General features: G+C 38.5%; 1 protein-coding gene and 1 non-coding gene across 3 annotated transcripts in view; both read right to left on the reverse strand.

The window, feature by feature from the left end:
- Nucleotides 1–18,097, reverse strand: part of LOC136250912 (meiosis inhibitor protein 1-like) — a 54,393-nt gene that overhangs the window by 7,240 nt on the left and 29,056 nt on the right. For both annotated transcript variants that reach the window (XM_066043255.1, XM_066043256.1), the window contains 4 exons: nucleotides 15,960–16,099; nucleotides 14,375–14,453; nucleotides 13,943–14,049; nucleotides 12,048–12,188 (listed from right to left, as the gene is read on the reverse strand). In XM_066043255.1, the coding sequence (XP_065899327.1) occupies nucleotides 12,048–12,188; nucleotides 13,943–14,049; nucleotides 14,375–14,453; nucleotides 15,960–16,099 (467 nt within the window). The remainder of the gene's footprint in view (nucleotides 1–12,047; nucleotides 12,189–13,942; nucleotides 14,050–14,374; nucleotides 14,454–15,959; nucleotides 16,100–18,097) is intronic.
- Nucleotides 17,484–17,602, reverse strand: LOC136251958 (5S ribosomal RNA). Its single transcript, XR_010699298.1, has one exon. It is a non-coding gene; the product is annotated as a 5S ribosomal RNA (ribosomal RNA).

Genomic DNA, 18,097 nt, shown 5'->3' on the forward strand with positions numbered 1-18,097 from the left:
AGTTAAATACCCCACCTCACTTTAATCAACCATTGGGTCCATAGCATATTTTATGCTCTGTGTAAGGATACATCTTTGGTGCTCCTTTTTACTACCTTAATCATCATAAGTTAAGCACTTGTAACAAATGTGTTCACAATGTGATTATATAGGCTACATCTCATGCCCAAGTTTGAGTGACTGGTTAACAACACCTTTCTTGCATACTAAACAACTCCTTTCTTGCATACTAAACAACTCCAAAAAAGTATTGCTGGCAGAGTTGAAACATTGTAACTGCTTTTAAGTCTTACAACAACCTAAAATATATTTCAACCATGAAGACTATGCTGAGTGCTGTTTCACACATAATGTTATTTCAACTACAACTCAAGAGTGCTCTCTCCTCTTCCTTTTAGATGGTGAATCTGAACTTGTTTGTGCCTCTCCCCTTGTCTCCTTCACCCCCTGTTTATATGCCTGGTTAATAATCATTCATAGGAGCATGAAATATTGTTACAGGATCATGATGCTTGGGTGGAAAGACAGTTCATTACTGTCTTTCTGTGGCCCTCTAAATTGGTTTAATTTTGGCATAAATAAAATATAGATCCCAAAATAGTCTGTTTTGCACCTAAGCATTATGTTCCTTTCTTGCTGGCTAGGCAGTTTACCACTACTTGCCTAATTTAATAGGCCCCCTTCACCTGTACACCTACCAAACCCACACCCAATCATGTTGACTGGATGCTTGCTTCCTTCAGAATTCTACCTCATGTCCAGGCTTTGTGATAGAGGAGGGTATAAAGACAAGGAATAATATTAATGTAGTAATGACTCCTACTGTTTTTTGGGAAAACCAATATCCAATATATTTTTACCATGTTTTACTGATAGTTAACTGATACGTTTCTGCAAGTTATACTTGTGTATATATTCCACCAAAAGTAGTGCTAGTAAAGCCAGCCAATGCTGATATTGTACACTTAAAGTTGGTAGTCAGACAAGAGCAGCCTAAACCATCACTGTTTATCTTTGTGGTTTCTACAAAACATCAACTTAAGTAGTACCAGAGCCTTGGATGTCTGGATTCAGTGGAATAGAATGGTGGAATGAAATGGTGGACTGGAATGGAATGGTACTTAGGTAATTTCAGTCAGTAGTCACCTCTTAATAAAGACCACCTGTTTACAAAGATCATTTTATTGTTGTTTAGAGTGATATATCCCTATAAGACAGTCTTATCAATGAATTGTGTGCCACATGTTGTGTCTAGAAAAGCCAGAGTGATATCTGATTAATTATAAATACAGTAATAGCTACCCCATACAGAAACAGCTTGGCTATATACAAAAAAAGACGATACATCCACAAAACTAAAAGCAATGCAACTAATGGAGCTAACATTTGGTGTAGCCAAGAAATGAATGTTAATTATACTGGCAACTAAAAAATCTTGGTCTTTTATCATTGACTTGTGTAGTCTGCTGCATTCCTAATTAATTCCCTGTAATTGGTACCTTTTCCAATTGTCATTATAGGGGAGAAAAAGGCAGCTAAATTACTAGAAAATTATAGTTAAAGGTATACGTAATTATTTAGAAATGCAGCAACACTGTGCTTAGTCAGTGATAAAGGACCAAATTTTTAAAAATTATAGCCGGTTAGTTGCTGGTATAGACATTCATTTCTTGTACTCACCAGATAATGATATCTGGTGAGGCCATGATATCTGGTGAAGCCAAGAAATGAATGTCAATACCGGCAACTAACTGGCTATAATTTATAAAAATTATTCTCCTGTAGTTGTCAGTTATTTTTAGCTTGATGGGTATGTCAGTTTTGTACAGCCAAACTGATTTTGCATGGCTGTATTACAAATCAGATATCACTCTGACTTTTCTAGAGCATGCGGCACACAACTGATCAATAAGACCATCCTATGAGGATACACTTTAAAACAACAAGATAGCAGCAATTTAAACATAAAAGTTAAACAGTGTTTATAAAGAGGTGGTCTTTGTTAGAAGGTGGTCTTTATAAAGAGGTGACTAGTAATTGAAATTACCTAAATACTATTCCATTGCGCCATTCAATTCCAGTCAACCATTCCATTCCACCATTCCATTCCACTGATCCAGATGCCCCAGAGCCTTTGCCACCAGCCTTCTGGTGGTACTGCAGCTGCTGCTGCTAAATAGACCAATAATCTGCTGGCCACAGCCCATTACAACCAATTTCCAATTATAGTAAAAACAGCTAATTATCAGCTTCTAGCAATCACCGGGTTCTAGAAATCACCGTTCTGATTAGTAAAACTCTAGTATATTTGTACTTTCATGTGCTGACTGAACTTCTGGGATTCCTTGTACACAATATTGTTTTGTAAAATGATGAATCATTCCTTATCACCATGCTTTTAAGCAAATCTAGACTGTTGAACTCCTGTAAGTCTGATTGTATGATTTGTGTTGGATTGAGCAGCAGTTTTCAGATAGACCGCATTGGCATCCTGAATCAAAGCTAGTGTTATTACTTGAGATATAGGCTTGTCTGGGTCTAGAAGTTTCTTTGACACTTGTTTAAAATATTGACGAAGAGTTATGGATACCGCCATTTAACAACATACTGCTGTGTATGTACATGCCCACACTATGCACATTTGACAACCATATAATTCAATATTTTGTATAATAGAATGTCTTGACATAAATTTAAGAATTATTTATTTGAATTATATACAAAATTATAAACCCTTCAATAATAACCCACTCTATGGAATACTGGTACTCTTAGTATTACTGTACAAGTAGAAGGAAAAATTAAAATTCGGCTAGGTTGGGCAATATTGAACTTGTGACATGCGATTATTACATGAGGCGATTATTGCAATATTGCATGTGAAAATTGAAACATGACCACAGAGTGAGACAAGCCAGAGTCCATATAACTACTTGTTTTCATTGAGAATTAGGTTAAAAGCACAATTTCTTTGCTAACAAGGTAACAAACTGGCATAGTTAGCAATGATATGCATGAACTGTATCAAATGTGAGGTCTAGATCAGAGATGCAAAATAGATAATAAATGCAATGATTATTGCAAATTATGATAAATGTTGCCTATGTAATAATATTACAAAGGTGAAAACTTGCGTCTTGTGATAATAGTATTGCAAGAACTTGCTTAGGTGATGTTGGTGATTTATTGAAACATTGCCCAACCTTAGAAGTACATAAACAAGTAAAAAGTAGTGAGATTTCCTATACCTGCATATTTAATTTACTAGTAGATGTTGCTTAATCCCTAATTCAGTCAGTATAGAATCAGAGATTAATGTCTATATACTAGTATGTCTGCAGTATACTTTTTAAAATGGTAAATACACAAGTACAATAAACAAAACAGAAAGCTCATACAGAAATCAGTTCTTTAAGCGTGATTCCAGTCTAACCAGATCCATTGGAGGTGGAGTTCTGTCAAAGTGACCAGATGATGATCAAGCACCATGGATACAGCCATCATACAGGCAATAGCAGAGTGCAGCAAAGAAAGATGGCAACTGAGCCAGCCTAGAGTAACCGAGTAACTATCCCCCCACTCAATGGACAAAAGAGAAGCCAGACGTTTGTAAAAGATAGTGGCTTCATCAGCCAGACCTCCAGTATACTTGAACATTTGTTAACCTTTTACATGCATATTGAATTATAGCTGGTGAATCCATACGTAATGGTAATACGGATAACAATGGTGATATGGGTATAAGTAAAAGTAATCCTGGCAACATGTGTAATACTGGAGACATTGTACTGTAGCTATACAGCTGCATATAAAAAGTGTAAATATACAATTGGCTTAGTAGCATTTCTAACTCATATGAACTTACAAATCTAGGCCCCTTTAGGCAGATCGCCTTAATTAGTGGTAAGTACAGATCACTGGCCACTGAGTGATTTCAGAATTTATTCCATATTTTTTGATATACGTGACTGGATCAGCGAAAAGGGGTCTTATAGCCTTTCCAAATTTTGCAAATTTTGATAAGTTATAACTGATATGTGTTTAACTTATTGTTTTAAAATTAGCGTAAGTGACCTATTATCAAACGGTACCTATTATCGAACATAAAAATCACGTAACGTATTCGGAAGTTTACAATATGTGACCTGGCCTGCGAAAACAGGACATGTGGGCACAAACTACACCCCATCACTCTACAGGTCATATATCAGTATTGGAAATGTATATTTCCATTCTGTAACTTGCATTGTGATACCAATTAAATGCTTACTAAGAGCTGAAAATTACAATGCCATAGCATAATGGTACAAAATGTTATGAGTGATGAAAGTGTGAAAAAGTAGGCAAAAATCGTGTGCCCACATGCCCTATTATCGCAGGCCCGGTCACACATTATTCCGCACACTCGTAAGGTGTTTAAATGGAGAATTCCAATAGTGTAGCCTATTCTTAATGAGCTTTCCATCCTTTAGAGTTTATGTGTGGACATCACAGCAGTCTTGATACTCATCACCACTGACGAAGAAATGAAGAAAAAGAACACAGGAATCACCGTGAAAGAAGTACAACTCGAGCGTGACTTTGGCGGCGGGAATGGGCTGACTGTTTGTCGTTTTCCTGAGTAAAAGATGTATCCACGAAGACTGTACAGAAGGGGTTGTTGTAAACAAGGATAATAAGACTGTGTTATTGGTCGTAATGTGCTGATTTTTCTCTGTACGCATTTTACACTAAACGATTAGCCGTTGTAACTCACAAGTGCATGCTTGTATCAAAACTATACTTCAGTTACAGTATCATGGTACTTCAGATAACACGTTGGTATAATAATTAAGAGTGTGTAGGTTGCACTGAAATCACCACAGTAGAAAAGGTGCAAAACGTTCGATAATTGATTAACGCAAATTAATGGGCGTTCGATAATAGGTATCTGTGTTCGATAATTCATATTTTACGGAATGCAAAAATCCACTCATAACACGGACACTAATCGGATTCTATTGCTCAAACTTACGTAAGGTATTCTACAAGAAAGGCGCTGCCTCCTGGTGAAAATTCGAAGTTGATACTACTTTCCTCGAGATATTTATGAAGTAAAGTATAAACCTTGTTCGATAATCAGTCACTTACGCTACATCCAGGAATATTACTATTTTAGGAGTGTATAAAGTGAACAAATTTCAGGCTGGTACCATACTTACATGTCAAGTTATGGATTACCAAGTATATGCAATTGTGAATGCATCAAGTAAAAACGGAACCTTATAGACGCGTTTATACTTTTTGAGATAATTGAACTTGGAAAGTTTAGAAATATATTTTCGCGTACTACATGGATATTTGGGTATATTTATTAATATTACCGCATATGCCGAAAGTAACAAGAAGGAAGGAAAGAAGAAAGGAACAAAAAGAGCGTCAAGGCATCCATACTGCCATACACCGTCCCTGGAAACTTCGTTTTCAGAAGGTAGTTCTAATGACACCAGCGGGACCAGCCTTGACGACCGAGTTGACGACAGTGCGGGAACTACTACGCAAAGTATTTGTTCAAAATGTGAGCCTGTTCTCCGATACGCCGACATATTTAAGCAGTTAGTTCATCAAGGCACTGAACTAAAGAAAAAGAAGAAGGTTAATCCCAACCCCAAAAAGCCTGGTACACATTATTGGGATGTGAAGCGCCAGAATGACTGGTTAAGAGAGAACATGTTTGACGAACTATCTTTTCTGTTGTGCATGTGTTAGAACCGCCTTTGGGATATCCAAGCAAAGGATTGCTCGTCAAAGAGTTATAAAGAGAAAACAGTTTAAGGAGCCATTACAGAGTATGTCAAAAGGTGAAGTTGAAAAGGAACATCTTGGTGAGTATGTTGTGATGCCAGAAGATTTAGATGTTAGTTTTAAGAAATGGTGGAGGTTTCTTGATCCATCTACCACAGTTGATGTTAGAACTCCCCATTCAAGATACGGAAACAGTGGAAAAGTATCTAATTATACCAAGACATGTGTTATGAATGATTTTCTAGAATTTGTTGATGTTAACAGTCAGCCGAATGGCCGTAGTGCAGACTCTACTGGTCCAACATTTTACTTTCTTCCAAATTTTTCTACAATACAAACTCCTAAAACTGGTATTGCCAACTATGAAGAACGTGCTAGACGATCAGTTGTAGGAGAATTCAAGCGATCACAACATGAGGCTGGCAAAGGAGAGTGTTCCAATGCTTCATCCCATAACTGGCTTAAGAAGCATCGACCTAAACATGCGGTTTGTCTGCATCAAGAAGACTATTGTGATACTTGTGCAGAAATGAAGACAAAGATTTCCTCACAACAGACTACCATAAATCGTAAGAAACAATCTTCTGATACCTTGCCCGATGATCTGAAGCACTTGGAAGATGAAGTAAGTGGTATGAAACATTCACTAGAGATACATCGTGAAGAAGCCAAAGGAGCACACGACTACTATCAGAAAGTCACTGTACAGTGCGCTGATGAGTGGGAAAGAATTTTAGAGTTTGTTGAGAAGCCTTGCCTTACAGAAACTGAGGATAGGGAATTAGCAACATTGAAGCACAAATTTAACCTTGTTGTAAGTGCAGACTCCCAAATGGGAAAGCTAGTTCCTTACTGGGGTGAGTCACCTCAGCCTGGTAGCACCTACTATTTTCAGAAACTCAACCACGATGTGTTTGGCATTGTCAATCATGCCACCAATAAAGCTGCTGTGTACTTGTTTGATGAAAGAATTAGTCCAAAGAATACAGACCATACAGTTTCCTATCTCACTCATTACCTTGCTGGTTTACCAGATTTTGTGCGTCGGGTACATTTGTTTTTGGATAATGCTTCTAGCACTAATAAAAACTGTTTTACAATGGCTTGGGCTATGGAAATGATTCAGCAAGGTAAACTAGATTTTATTCGTGTATCATTCATGATTCCAGGTCACACCAAATTTGTTCCTGATTTGTTGTTTTCAAAAATTTCAAAAACATACAATAAAAGTGATGTATTTACTACAGAAGAGCTACAAAAAGTAATCCTTCCTTATGCTGAAGTTATTGTTGATGATGGTAGTATTGTGTCAGACTGGCGAAATAAGCTATCAAAATACTCCAAATTTTTGGGTATTCGTAGCCTCTATGACTTCCTGTTTGTAAAAAATTCAGCAACAGGAGAGGTTGTCAGCAAAGTACGGAAGCTCTGCTATACTGGAAGCTATACCAATTCTACTATACAACTGCAAAGTGATCGGAGTATTGATGAAAATGTGTTATGCACTGAAGATGATACCTACAAGGAAAAAAATTGTACCACCAAACAAATATCAGCAACCAAACTTGCTAATCTTAAACACATGTACACTACTTTTATTTCAAACAAACGTTGGCTTTCATTTTTATAACTGTATGTACGTATACAATTGTCATCAATTAATGACGTGTCAGTTATGGGCTGAAAAACTATGGGTTCTATACCTCATATCCTTACCATTTTTGGCATGTGAACAGTCAATGCATTGCACAACATGAGTCTAAAGTAAAAGGTTTTTTTTAAGTATGTCTAAGGTTCCATTTTTACTTGATGCGTTCACAATTGGAAAGACTATAAGACTCCTAATCACAGATCTGGTCACATATACTTGCAAAGCAGAATGCAAAGTTGTAGACAAAAAAAGGAAAGTTACAAATATTGTAGTTTTCTAAACCTTACAATGAATGCACCATAGACATCTCATGAGTACATCACATGTGTATCATCTAAGGTACATATCATGAGTACTTAAAGTGTGCATCACAAGTGTATCATTAAGGTGCACAGCTTGAGTAAATCACATGTGTATCACTAAGGTACACATCATGAGTACTTGAAGTGTGTATCACAAGTGTATCATTAAGGTGCATGGCACGAGTACATCACATGTGTATCACTAAGGTGCACATTATGAGTAAGTGTGTATCACAAGTGTATCATTAAGGTGCACAGCATGAGTACATCACATGTGTATTACTAAGGTACACATCATGAGTACTTGAAATGTGTATTACAAGTGTATCATTAAGGTGCACAGCATGAGTACATCACATGTGTATCACTAAGGTACACATCATGAGTACTTGAAGTGTGTATCACAAGTGCATCACTAAGGTACACATCATGAGTACATCATGAAGGTACACATCATGAATTGTGTGATTACAAGTACATCATTGAGGTGCACATCATGAGTACATCGCATGTGTACCACTAAGGTACACATCATGAGTACTTGAAGGGTGTATCACAAGTGTATCATTAAGGTGCACATCATGAGTACATCACATGTGTATCACTAAGGTACACATCGTGAGTACTTGAAGTGTGTATCACAAGTGTATCATTAAGGTGCACAGCATATGAGTACATCACATGTGTATCACATCATGAGTACTTGAAGTGTGTATCACAAGTGTATCACTAACGTACACATCATGAGTACATCATTAAGGTACACATCATGAATTGTGTGATCACAAGTACATCATTGAGGTGCACATCATGAGTACATCGCATGTGTATCACTAAGGTACACATCATGAGTACTTGAAGTGTGTATCACAAGTGTATCATTAAGGTGCACATCATGAGTACATCACATGTGTATCACTAAGGTACACATCGTGAGTACTTGAAGGGTGTATCACAAGTGTATCATTAAGGTGCACAGCATGAGTACATCACATGTGTATCACTACGGTACACATCATGAGTACTTGAAGTGTGTATCACAAGTGTATCATTGAGGTGCACATCGTGAGTACATCACATGTGTATCACTAAGGTACACATCATGAGTACTTGAAGTGTGTATCACAAGTGTATCACTAAGGTACACATCATGAGTACATCATTAAGGTACACATCATGAATTGTGTGATCACAAGTGCATCATTGAGGTGCACATCATGAGTACACCGCATGTGTACCACTAAGGTACACATCATGAGTACTTGAAGTGTGTATCACAAGTGTATCATTAAGGTGCACATCATGAGTACATCACATGTGTATCACTAAGGTACACATCGTGAGTACTTGAAGTGTGTATCACAAGTGTATCATTAAGGTTCACATCATGAGTACATCACATGTGTATCACTAAGGTACACATCGTGAGTACTTGAAGTGTGTATCACAAGTGTATCATTAAGGTGCACATCATGAGTACATCACATGTGTATCACTAAGGTACACATCGTGAGTACTTGAAGTGTGTATCACAAGTGTATCATTAAGGTTCACATCATAAGTACATCACATGTGTATCACTAAGGTACTCCTCATAAGTACATGAAGTGTGTATCATTAATGTATGTACAAATCAAGTGTGTGTATCACATGTGTATTCATCAAAAGTCTATGAAAGAAGAGATGTCTACTCTGTCCTGTATGACCACATTTTATCTACAGTGGGACCTTGTTTATCTGAACCTGCTGGGGCCAAGCCCTGTTCATAATTGGATAATCTGTGACTTCGAATCATCCATTAGAGTATGTATAAATGCAGTCACTTACTCACTATATAACTGTTAAATGATGGTACTCAATGATACTACTGTAATAAGAGCACTTTGCACTTCAATACAAGTAGATTACCCCACTGTCTACTGGGGTTTGGTCTGTGGTCACTACCAAACTATCAATTAATTAACCAATGGTTACCACCAAACCATCTTATTACATTCCAATGTCTTTGAATGGCTGCCCTCCAGCTGGCAAGCAGCCCTGGCAGCCCTTTAATTGTTGATGGAGAAATGCTGTATTAGATTATGGACTCTTGGTATACCATAACAGTACATAAAGTGTATATGTGATCGAATCTGCAAGGAAGGGACCTTTATACCCTTCAGTTTGACTGATTACAACTTCTCATGTATTTGAGCTATTTCAACCCCAATGGGATCAAATGGACATTAGTAATGCCTTAAAGTAAAAGTCGGTTCACGATAGCGTAACACAGTTCTCTCTGCTACAGTTGTTAAAAACTTTTCTTTTACAATGAGCTATAACCTGAGACTGGGAAAGTGGTGTCTATTGGCATGTGTGTCCAAACAGTGCTACCCATGAAGTGAACACTGGCTAAAGTCTTGAATTAAACTTGCTTTACAAGTGATAATGTACCGGTACTGCTGTGTGATAATTACAGTACTGCTGCGTACATGCTATCAGTGCTACCAATGTTACCAGTGCTACCCATGCTACCAGTGCTACCCACACTACCAGTGCTACCCATGTTACTAGTGCTACCCATGCTACCAGTGCTACTCATGTTACCAGTGCCACCCCTGTTACCAGTGCAACCCATGCTACCCATGTTACCAGTGGTACCCATGCTAACAATGCTACCCATGTTACCAGTGCTACCCATGTTACCAGTGCTACCCATGTTACCAGTGCTACCCATGTTACCAATGTTACCAGTGCTACCCATGCTACCAATGTTACCAGTGCTACCCATGTTACCAGTGCTACCCATGCTACCAGTGCTACCCATGTTACCAGTGCTACCCATGCTACCAGTGCTACCCATGTTACCAGTGCTACCCATGCTACCAGTGCTACCCATGTTACCAGTGCTACCCATGCTACCAATGTTACCAGTGCTACCCATGTTACCAGTGCTACACATGTTACCAGTGCTACCCATGCTACCAATGTTACCAGTGCTACCCATGCTACCCATGTTACCAGTGCTACCCATGTTACCAGTGGTACCAGTGCTACCCATGCTACCAGTGCTACCCATGCTACCAGTGCTACCCATGCTACCAGTCCTACCCATGTTACCAGTGCTACCCATGCTACCAGTGCTACCCATGCTACCAGTGCTACCCATGTTACCAGTGCTACCCATGTTACCAGTGCTACCCATGCTACCAATGTTACCAGTGCTACCCATGCTACCCATGTTACCAGTGCTACCCATGCTACCCATGTTACCAGTGCTACCAGTGCTACCCATGTTACCAGTGCTACCCATGCTACCAGTCCTACCCATGTTACCCATGCTACCCATGTTACCAGTGCTACCCATGTTACCAGTGCTACCCATGCTACCAGTGCTACCCATGTTACCAGTGCTACCCATGCTACCAGTGCTACCCATGTTACCAGTGCTACCCATGCTACCAATGTTACCAGTGCTACCCATGTTACCAGTGCTACCAGTGCTACCCATGTTACCAGTGCTACCCATGCTACCAGTGCTATATACCCATGCTACCAGTGCTACCCATGCTACCAGTCCTACCCATGTTACCCATGCTACCCATGTTACCAGTGCTACCCATGTTACCAGTGCTACCCATGCTACCCATGTTATCAGTGCTACCAGTGCTACCCATGTTACCAGTGTTACCCATGTTACCAGTGCTACCCATGTTACCAGTGCTACCCATGCTACCAGTGCTACCCATGCTACCAGTGCTACCCATGCTACCAGTGCTACCCATGCTACCAGTGCTACCCATGCTACCAGTGCTACCCATATTAACAGTGTTACTATTAACTACACTTTCCTACTACTGTGGTATATACTAAACAATTACACAATGATGTAATGATGATGTATTGTAAGGACAAGATACACATAGAACCACCCAAGACTATAGTATCATATGATCAGTTAGTCACTAAGAGTGGAAAATCCCTTGGAAATTCACATGATATTCATTTAGATGCATGTGACCTCCACTTTAAAATTTTGCACGTGACCTACATTTGAAATTCAAAATGGGGTGGCATGCTGGTGGGATTTAATTGCACAATCATGGGTATCTAAAAGTTGCTTATATATAGTGGTCAAACTTGTAATACAACAGTGCAATGTAAAAATAGCTGGTTCTGGCAATGAAAATTTAACCCACTGTCCATGCAATTGGACAAAACATTCACCGATAGCTACACAATATCACATAAGAACTACACAGCTGTTACATACCATGTTTCAGGTGTAACACATGCTATTGCAAATGTTTCATTTAGATATGCACTCTTACCTCTCCCAGACAAACACTGTACACATACTGGACTTCCTCTAATAAACTTTGTTCTCTGCTAATTGCAATCAACTTCTTGTACACAAACTGAGCTACTCTATTTGGTGATATTGAGTTAGGCTCAAACTTGTAATGCATCACCTGTAGTGTGGAATACACAGTATCCTTACACTAAATACAGTAAACCTAGGATTTCAGTATATTTGGTTTTTAACCAGGTGCGCACCCACAGCCAGTCAAAGGCCAACTGTGGGTGCGCACCTCATTTACTGAAATTGTTTTCATAAAAGTGTGTGTGTGTATGTGTGTGTGTGTGTGTGTGTGTGTGTGTGTGTGTGTGTGTGTGTGTGTGTGTGTGTGTGTGTGTGTGTGTGTGTGTGTGTGTGTGTGTGTGTGTGTGTGTGTGTGTGTGTACCTATCTACCTATGTTTGTCCGTACGCACCCACGTGAGCAAAATCATTAAATAATGGTAAAAGCAACTTTTACGTAAGAAGTAAAAGCGAAATAGAAGTCTGTATTGAACTTCTGCACAGGTGAGCTTTGCTCTGAGGTGTTTTCTTTTTGGCGGACTCAAATACGGGTGTAGCGACTTTCCTCAGGCTTTGTAAACTACCTTCCCTTTGAGGTTTTCAGGCATTTAACAACTGAAAAACAATGGTGCAGGCCTCATACACTACCAGGAATAGCCTATCACTTTGAGTTGAAAGGGGGCATATCCCTTACGCATGCGAACAAAAATGAAGAGCAGCTTTGAGGCTTTGTCAAGATAATTTGTGGGAAAAGACACGATAGTCAAACTATAAAACAGTTCAGAAGATACTTCTGTGTGTAATATGTTGATAAAGCGGTTTGTTTAACAAGCGCTTCCTTAGCAGTACATAGCAACATAATTGAATGAATTACAAAAAATTCATGAATTACAAAATACGAGAATTAGCTAATAACATTATTGCACAGCCCAAAACTACCCTATTGTAAAATAGTAATACATAGCTGGTTAATTCATAGTAGCATATACTATCTATGGTTAATTCCAGTTGAGTTAGATAGCTGCATGGCACCTGGGTTTTAGAATTAGCACAACATCAACTTGTTTAATAGAATATGGTTTAGATAACCAAGTTTCCCATCTATTATTAGGTCTTCCTTTAACTGAGGCATATGTACTGTACACTAAAGAACAATGATAACAATGGATTGGATTTCTACTGTAACTACATAGTAGGTTGCAGATTGAAGTACGCACACATGCATACACAGATGCACACACAGATGCACACACAGACACACACATACACACACACAACAAACATGCACAGGCAAGCACACACACACACGCAGGTGTGCACACACATGCACAGGCGTGCACGCACACATGCACAGGTGTGCACACACACACACACACAAAGGCACGCACGCACTAGGGCTGAGCGATACTACCGTTTTAGCGATATATTGCGATATTTTGAAAGTATCAATATCGCGATATTTTGTTATTAACTATCGTGATACCATGCCTGTACATTATTGTCATTAAAAATCCTTTTGTTACGCTGTACTAGGCTCAAGAAGCCTTGTAAGCCATAACCTGGTTACCCCTGCAGAGAGGTGTGAACACCATAACATAACCTCAAAGCAGGTGTTACAATAATTGTTACTGTAAACAAGGATGATAGTGGCTAGTTTGATGCTACCTTTAAAGACTTCCTGCAGGAATACTGAGCAATACACTACGTAGCACCAGCTATGATTGACTTATTTGTAGGTATCGTGAACTATTCAGTATCATGAAAAGTGGCTTTAATATCGACCGTGATACTAAAATGGCAGTATCGCTCAGCCCTAGCACACACATGCACGTACGCACACACACACACACACACAGTGAACTTACTATAGCAAGGTACTTGATGAAAGTTGTTGGTACAGGTTCATTGTAATGTAAATTGATTATGTACTCGGCTATAATATCATTCCACTGTTGCTGGTGAAGGCGCTTGTCTAGTATTATAAATGATAAGTACTTGTGTAATATTGATACTAAAACTAAATGTGATTCACTAGATATCATTTATAAAAATCTATCATTGTTAACGACAGTAACTGTTGTTAGAATATACACATATATAGAGAAATACAATTAACACCACAACCGCGATGTCTTAAATCAATAGTAATAGAATTTTAATAAACCCCTTATCTTTGTGAGGGACCCGTTATTCATTATGGTGTGACATAACTCCATTAATTTAGTGACAGCATGTTTGGGTGGGTTAAGAAAATTGGTTAATGAGTTATTATCTACTAATAAAAACTACACTCATACCTAGTCCTCTTTGTTCATCAAAAGCATAGTGAAGTAGACAAGCAAAACAGTTCACTGCACTGTCCCTAACAATGTTGTCCTATAATATGTAGAATGTGTAGTAATAAAATACAGTACAGTAGTTGTATATCATAGGGATCATGAAGTACTAATTTATCACAAAAAAATATTGACTAAAAACCAGTCTGACGATACCTTCATGGCACTGTGGCAGTATCAGTTCAAGCCCAATAGTGCTTTCAATATGTCCTGAAATGCTTCCATTAGGTTGTTACAATTTCTTTAAACAGTGGTACTGACTACCTAGACTGATGCCTTGAGACAAGTGTAATTTGATAACAGCTAAGGCTACATGCTTGATTTTTCACTATTCAATATTGCTTCAGCCCGACAAGTGCCTTTTGGCATATATAATGCATAACTTCATGAATGTAATTACCTGTGTCCTCCTTTGTGTCCCATTGCTGACAGCACAAGATGTCGATTTGTGATTTGCTTGTATCCGTCGGCTAAAACATCATAACACTCTAATAGAGCAGTCACTCACTCTGCAACTAAAATATTCTAATAAAGCAGTCAAAAAATGTACAGACTTTTGATCAGGTGCATGATGGCTTCACTAGGTTTGTAATGAAAATCGTTCATACTATCTGTAGTGGCTAGATTGGTTGCAAAGGTGCTTCCCAAACCGTTGATTTGTAATGCTGCGCAATGGGCTAAACATAGCTGAAATTGAAGCATAATGGTTACTTCACTTTTCAGGAACATGTTCACACAGTAACAATGCACTATTTTTTCTTTTGATGTGGTAAGCACGAGTTCACCAATCATAATAATGTTATAAACAAATGAGTACAAGGAAAAATAATTAGTTCATCATAAAAAAGTAGTGAAACAAAGGAGGTCGCCTACACCTGCAGTTGTACTAGCGGACATTCAATCCCTAATTCAGTAATGTCTGGAATGTTCATTAGTACATCTGCAGTGGGGGTGACCTTCTTTGTTTCACTACTTTATATGATCCATAAAATTACTAATTTTTCCCTGTAATCGTACAATACCCCCTATCTGCATACTGTATTTGACCGGTTAATAGCCACGGCTCATACAATAGCCACCTCTGGTTAGTAGCTGCTTCATACTCTAGAATTATTATCATAAGAGCTGCCCTTGGATAAGAGGCACAGCTTGTATCTGAAAATACTGATGCAAGTGTTGATGAAGCAGAAACCAGGCAAAGGAGTTGTTTTAAGCCAGGAAATAGTGGTTTTGAGAGAATTTAAAATAAATAATTAATAGTACTGAAAAATGATTGAACAAGATCAGTCATTTGTGAATCCATATAATACCATGAGGTATTGCCACACAAGCCCATAGAAGCTGCCCTTGGATAGTAGCAGCCTTCACATAGTAGCTGCATGGTTTACCTTGCTGAAAGTTATAGTAGCCACGGCTATTAACCAGTCAAATATGGTAGATGTCAAAACAACAGTTTTAAAAACATTTATTGCACGCATGGTCTACGATCATAAGCAATATACACTGTTTTAGAATAAAAAAAGATAAAACACACAAAAAAAATCACCTTTATTAATGAATTCTGAAGTAAGAATAACAGTATTCGAATGTTGTAGTAAGCTGTGTGATCACCAGCACCGCTAAAAGTAAAGAGAGTATTCCGTCCGTTTTGCTTGAGAAGTGATTGCCACAAATATAATCCTGACACTGAAATGCAACGTACGTATTATATTTCACCCAACAGTTACATGCAAATATTCTAGGTGTTTATATTAGAATTTGGTAAGTGTATGCTACAACCTAGTCAATTACAGTAATCATTATAAAAGTATGTACACCAGCATTGAAACCGGGTAATTACTGCTGAGCTGGATGACTCAATGATCCGGTTTAATTATAATATACACACGTGTGATAGTACATAAATAGTTAGCTTTGATAACAACACTAATGATCATTTGGAGAGCATGGTTCCATGTAAGTCTACAGACAGCAAAACATGTTTCCTTGAAGTGAGCGTGGCTTCATGCATACCTACTAACCTTACTGATAAATTAATATGGCATGCTTACATACAGACAGTATCACATGTCCATTTATCAGTAGCTGTAGGTATGCACGAACTCATTTCCACTGCTGTCTGCAGGTTTATGGGGAGCCACACCCACTTAACCAGGAATGTGTGGCTCCATCTCAAGCTCCATGTATAGCATAGTAGTGTAGCCCCCAACATTAACAAAATCGTGCACTTTTTCATAAACCATGATCTTTCTACATAAATAGTGCTCCTAATTAGACTATGGTACAGCTCATTTAGAGGGTTACTATATCACTTAGTCACCTACACATGTTCATTTAGTAACCCGCCCTCAAGCAATTTTGTAACATATTTCCTTCTATAAAAGCCGCATTCAATTAAACGCCTGTCTCGATTACAAGCTGGAGGATTTCCAGCACCTTTGGTAAAAAAACACCTGGTCTCAAATAGAGGCCCGGGCTATTACTTGAGTCTACTATTAGTGGCTTTAATTGTTTCCCTTGCTGCTGCTGCTTCTTCATACTGGAGCTTAGAACCTTCTGCGAGTAATCACATGAGTAAGTCTAGTGAATGCAGATATGTATGATACAACTATTTTCCAATCATTAAACCTTGTCTTGCACTTGTTTATATAGTCAACACACTGTATCACTGTTTTGTATGCTTACCATTACAGTAATCCTGTCCTACCACCACCCGAATTTGATTAAACGCCGGGTGTTGGCCAGACCAATCCAAAATTAATGCCTGGTCTCAAATAAAGACCCTATTTATTTATAGGCCTGGTCAAAAATGTTGGGAAGGAAATAAAAGCCTGGGCTTTTATGCGAGGAAATACGGCACTCCATTCCAGCCTATTATTTGCTGATATTTATGAAGTTAAAATCTTACCATTGGCAAAAAAAGGTACTTTCAGCGTGGTATGGTTGTAGACATCTACTAAACCATTGTACTGCCTATTTTTACACACAACACTTTAACAAACTACTCCATTCCAGCCAATTACTTGCTGATATTTATGAAGTAAAACCTTACCATTGGCAAAAAAAAAGAAGTCTACAACACAGGGTATTCCCAGGCGATCACTCATCGAAGTACTAACCATGCCCGATGCTGCTTAACTTCAGTGATCAGACGAGAACTGGTGCTTTCAGTATGATATGGTCTTAGACATCCACTAAGCCATTGTACTGCCTATTTACAAGTATAAGAAAAAATTAGGAATTTTAAATTAGAGTAGGGACAGTCTATAGTGCTGCAATAAAAAGTACTGAAACAAACTGGATTGAAGTAGTACGTAATGTCCAAATACTGTAAAACAATAAGAAGTGAAATATCCCTACTGTGCTCTTACACTTGTAAAGTAATCTGAATTGTTGGAGGTAGGTAGATTGTTGAGTACTTAGAGATGACTTGAATTGGCTAGCCAAATTATTGGGGGGGGGGAGGCTATAGCCCCCACAGCCCCCCTGCTTCCTATGACTATGATCACACATATATGCATGCACTAGGACTCGTCCAGACTACTCATGTGATTTCTTGTAGTACCTTCATCCCTCAGAAGGCTCTAAACTCTAGTATGAAGAAGCAGCAGCAACACAGGAAATTCACAATCGATCCAATTCAGGTTAGACCTGGATAATCAATATAGTGGGTCAGACCAGGAT

This window comes from Dysidea avara, chromosome 3 (assembly GCF_963678975.1).
Source record: "Dysidea avara chromosome 3, odDysAvar1.4, whole genome shotgun sequence".
NCBI classification, from domain to species: Eukaryota; Metazoa; Porifera; class Demospongiae; order Dictyoceratida; family Dysideidae; genus Dysidea; species Dysidea avara.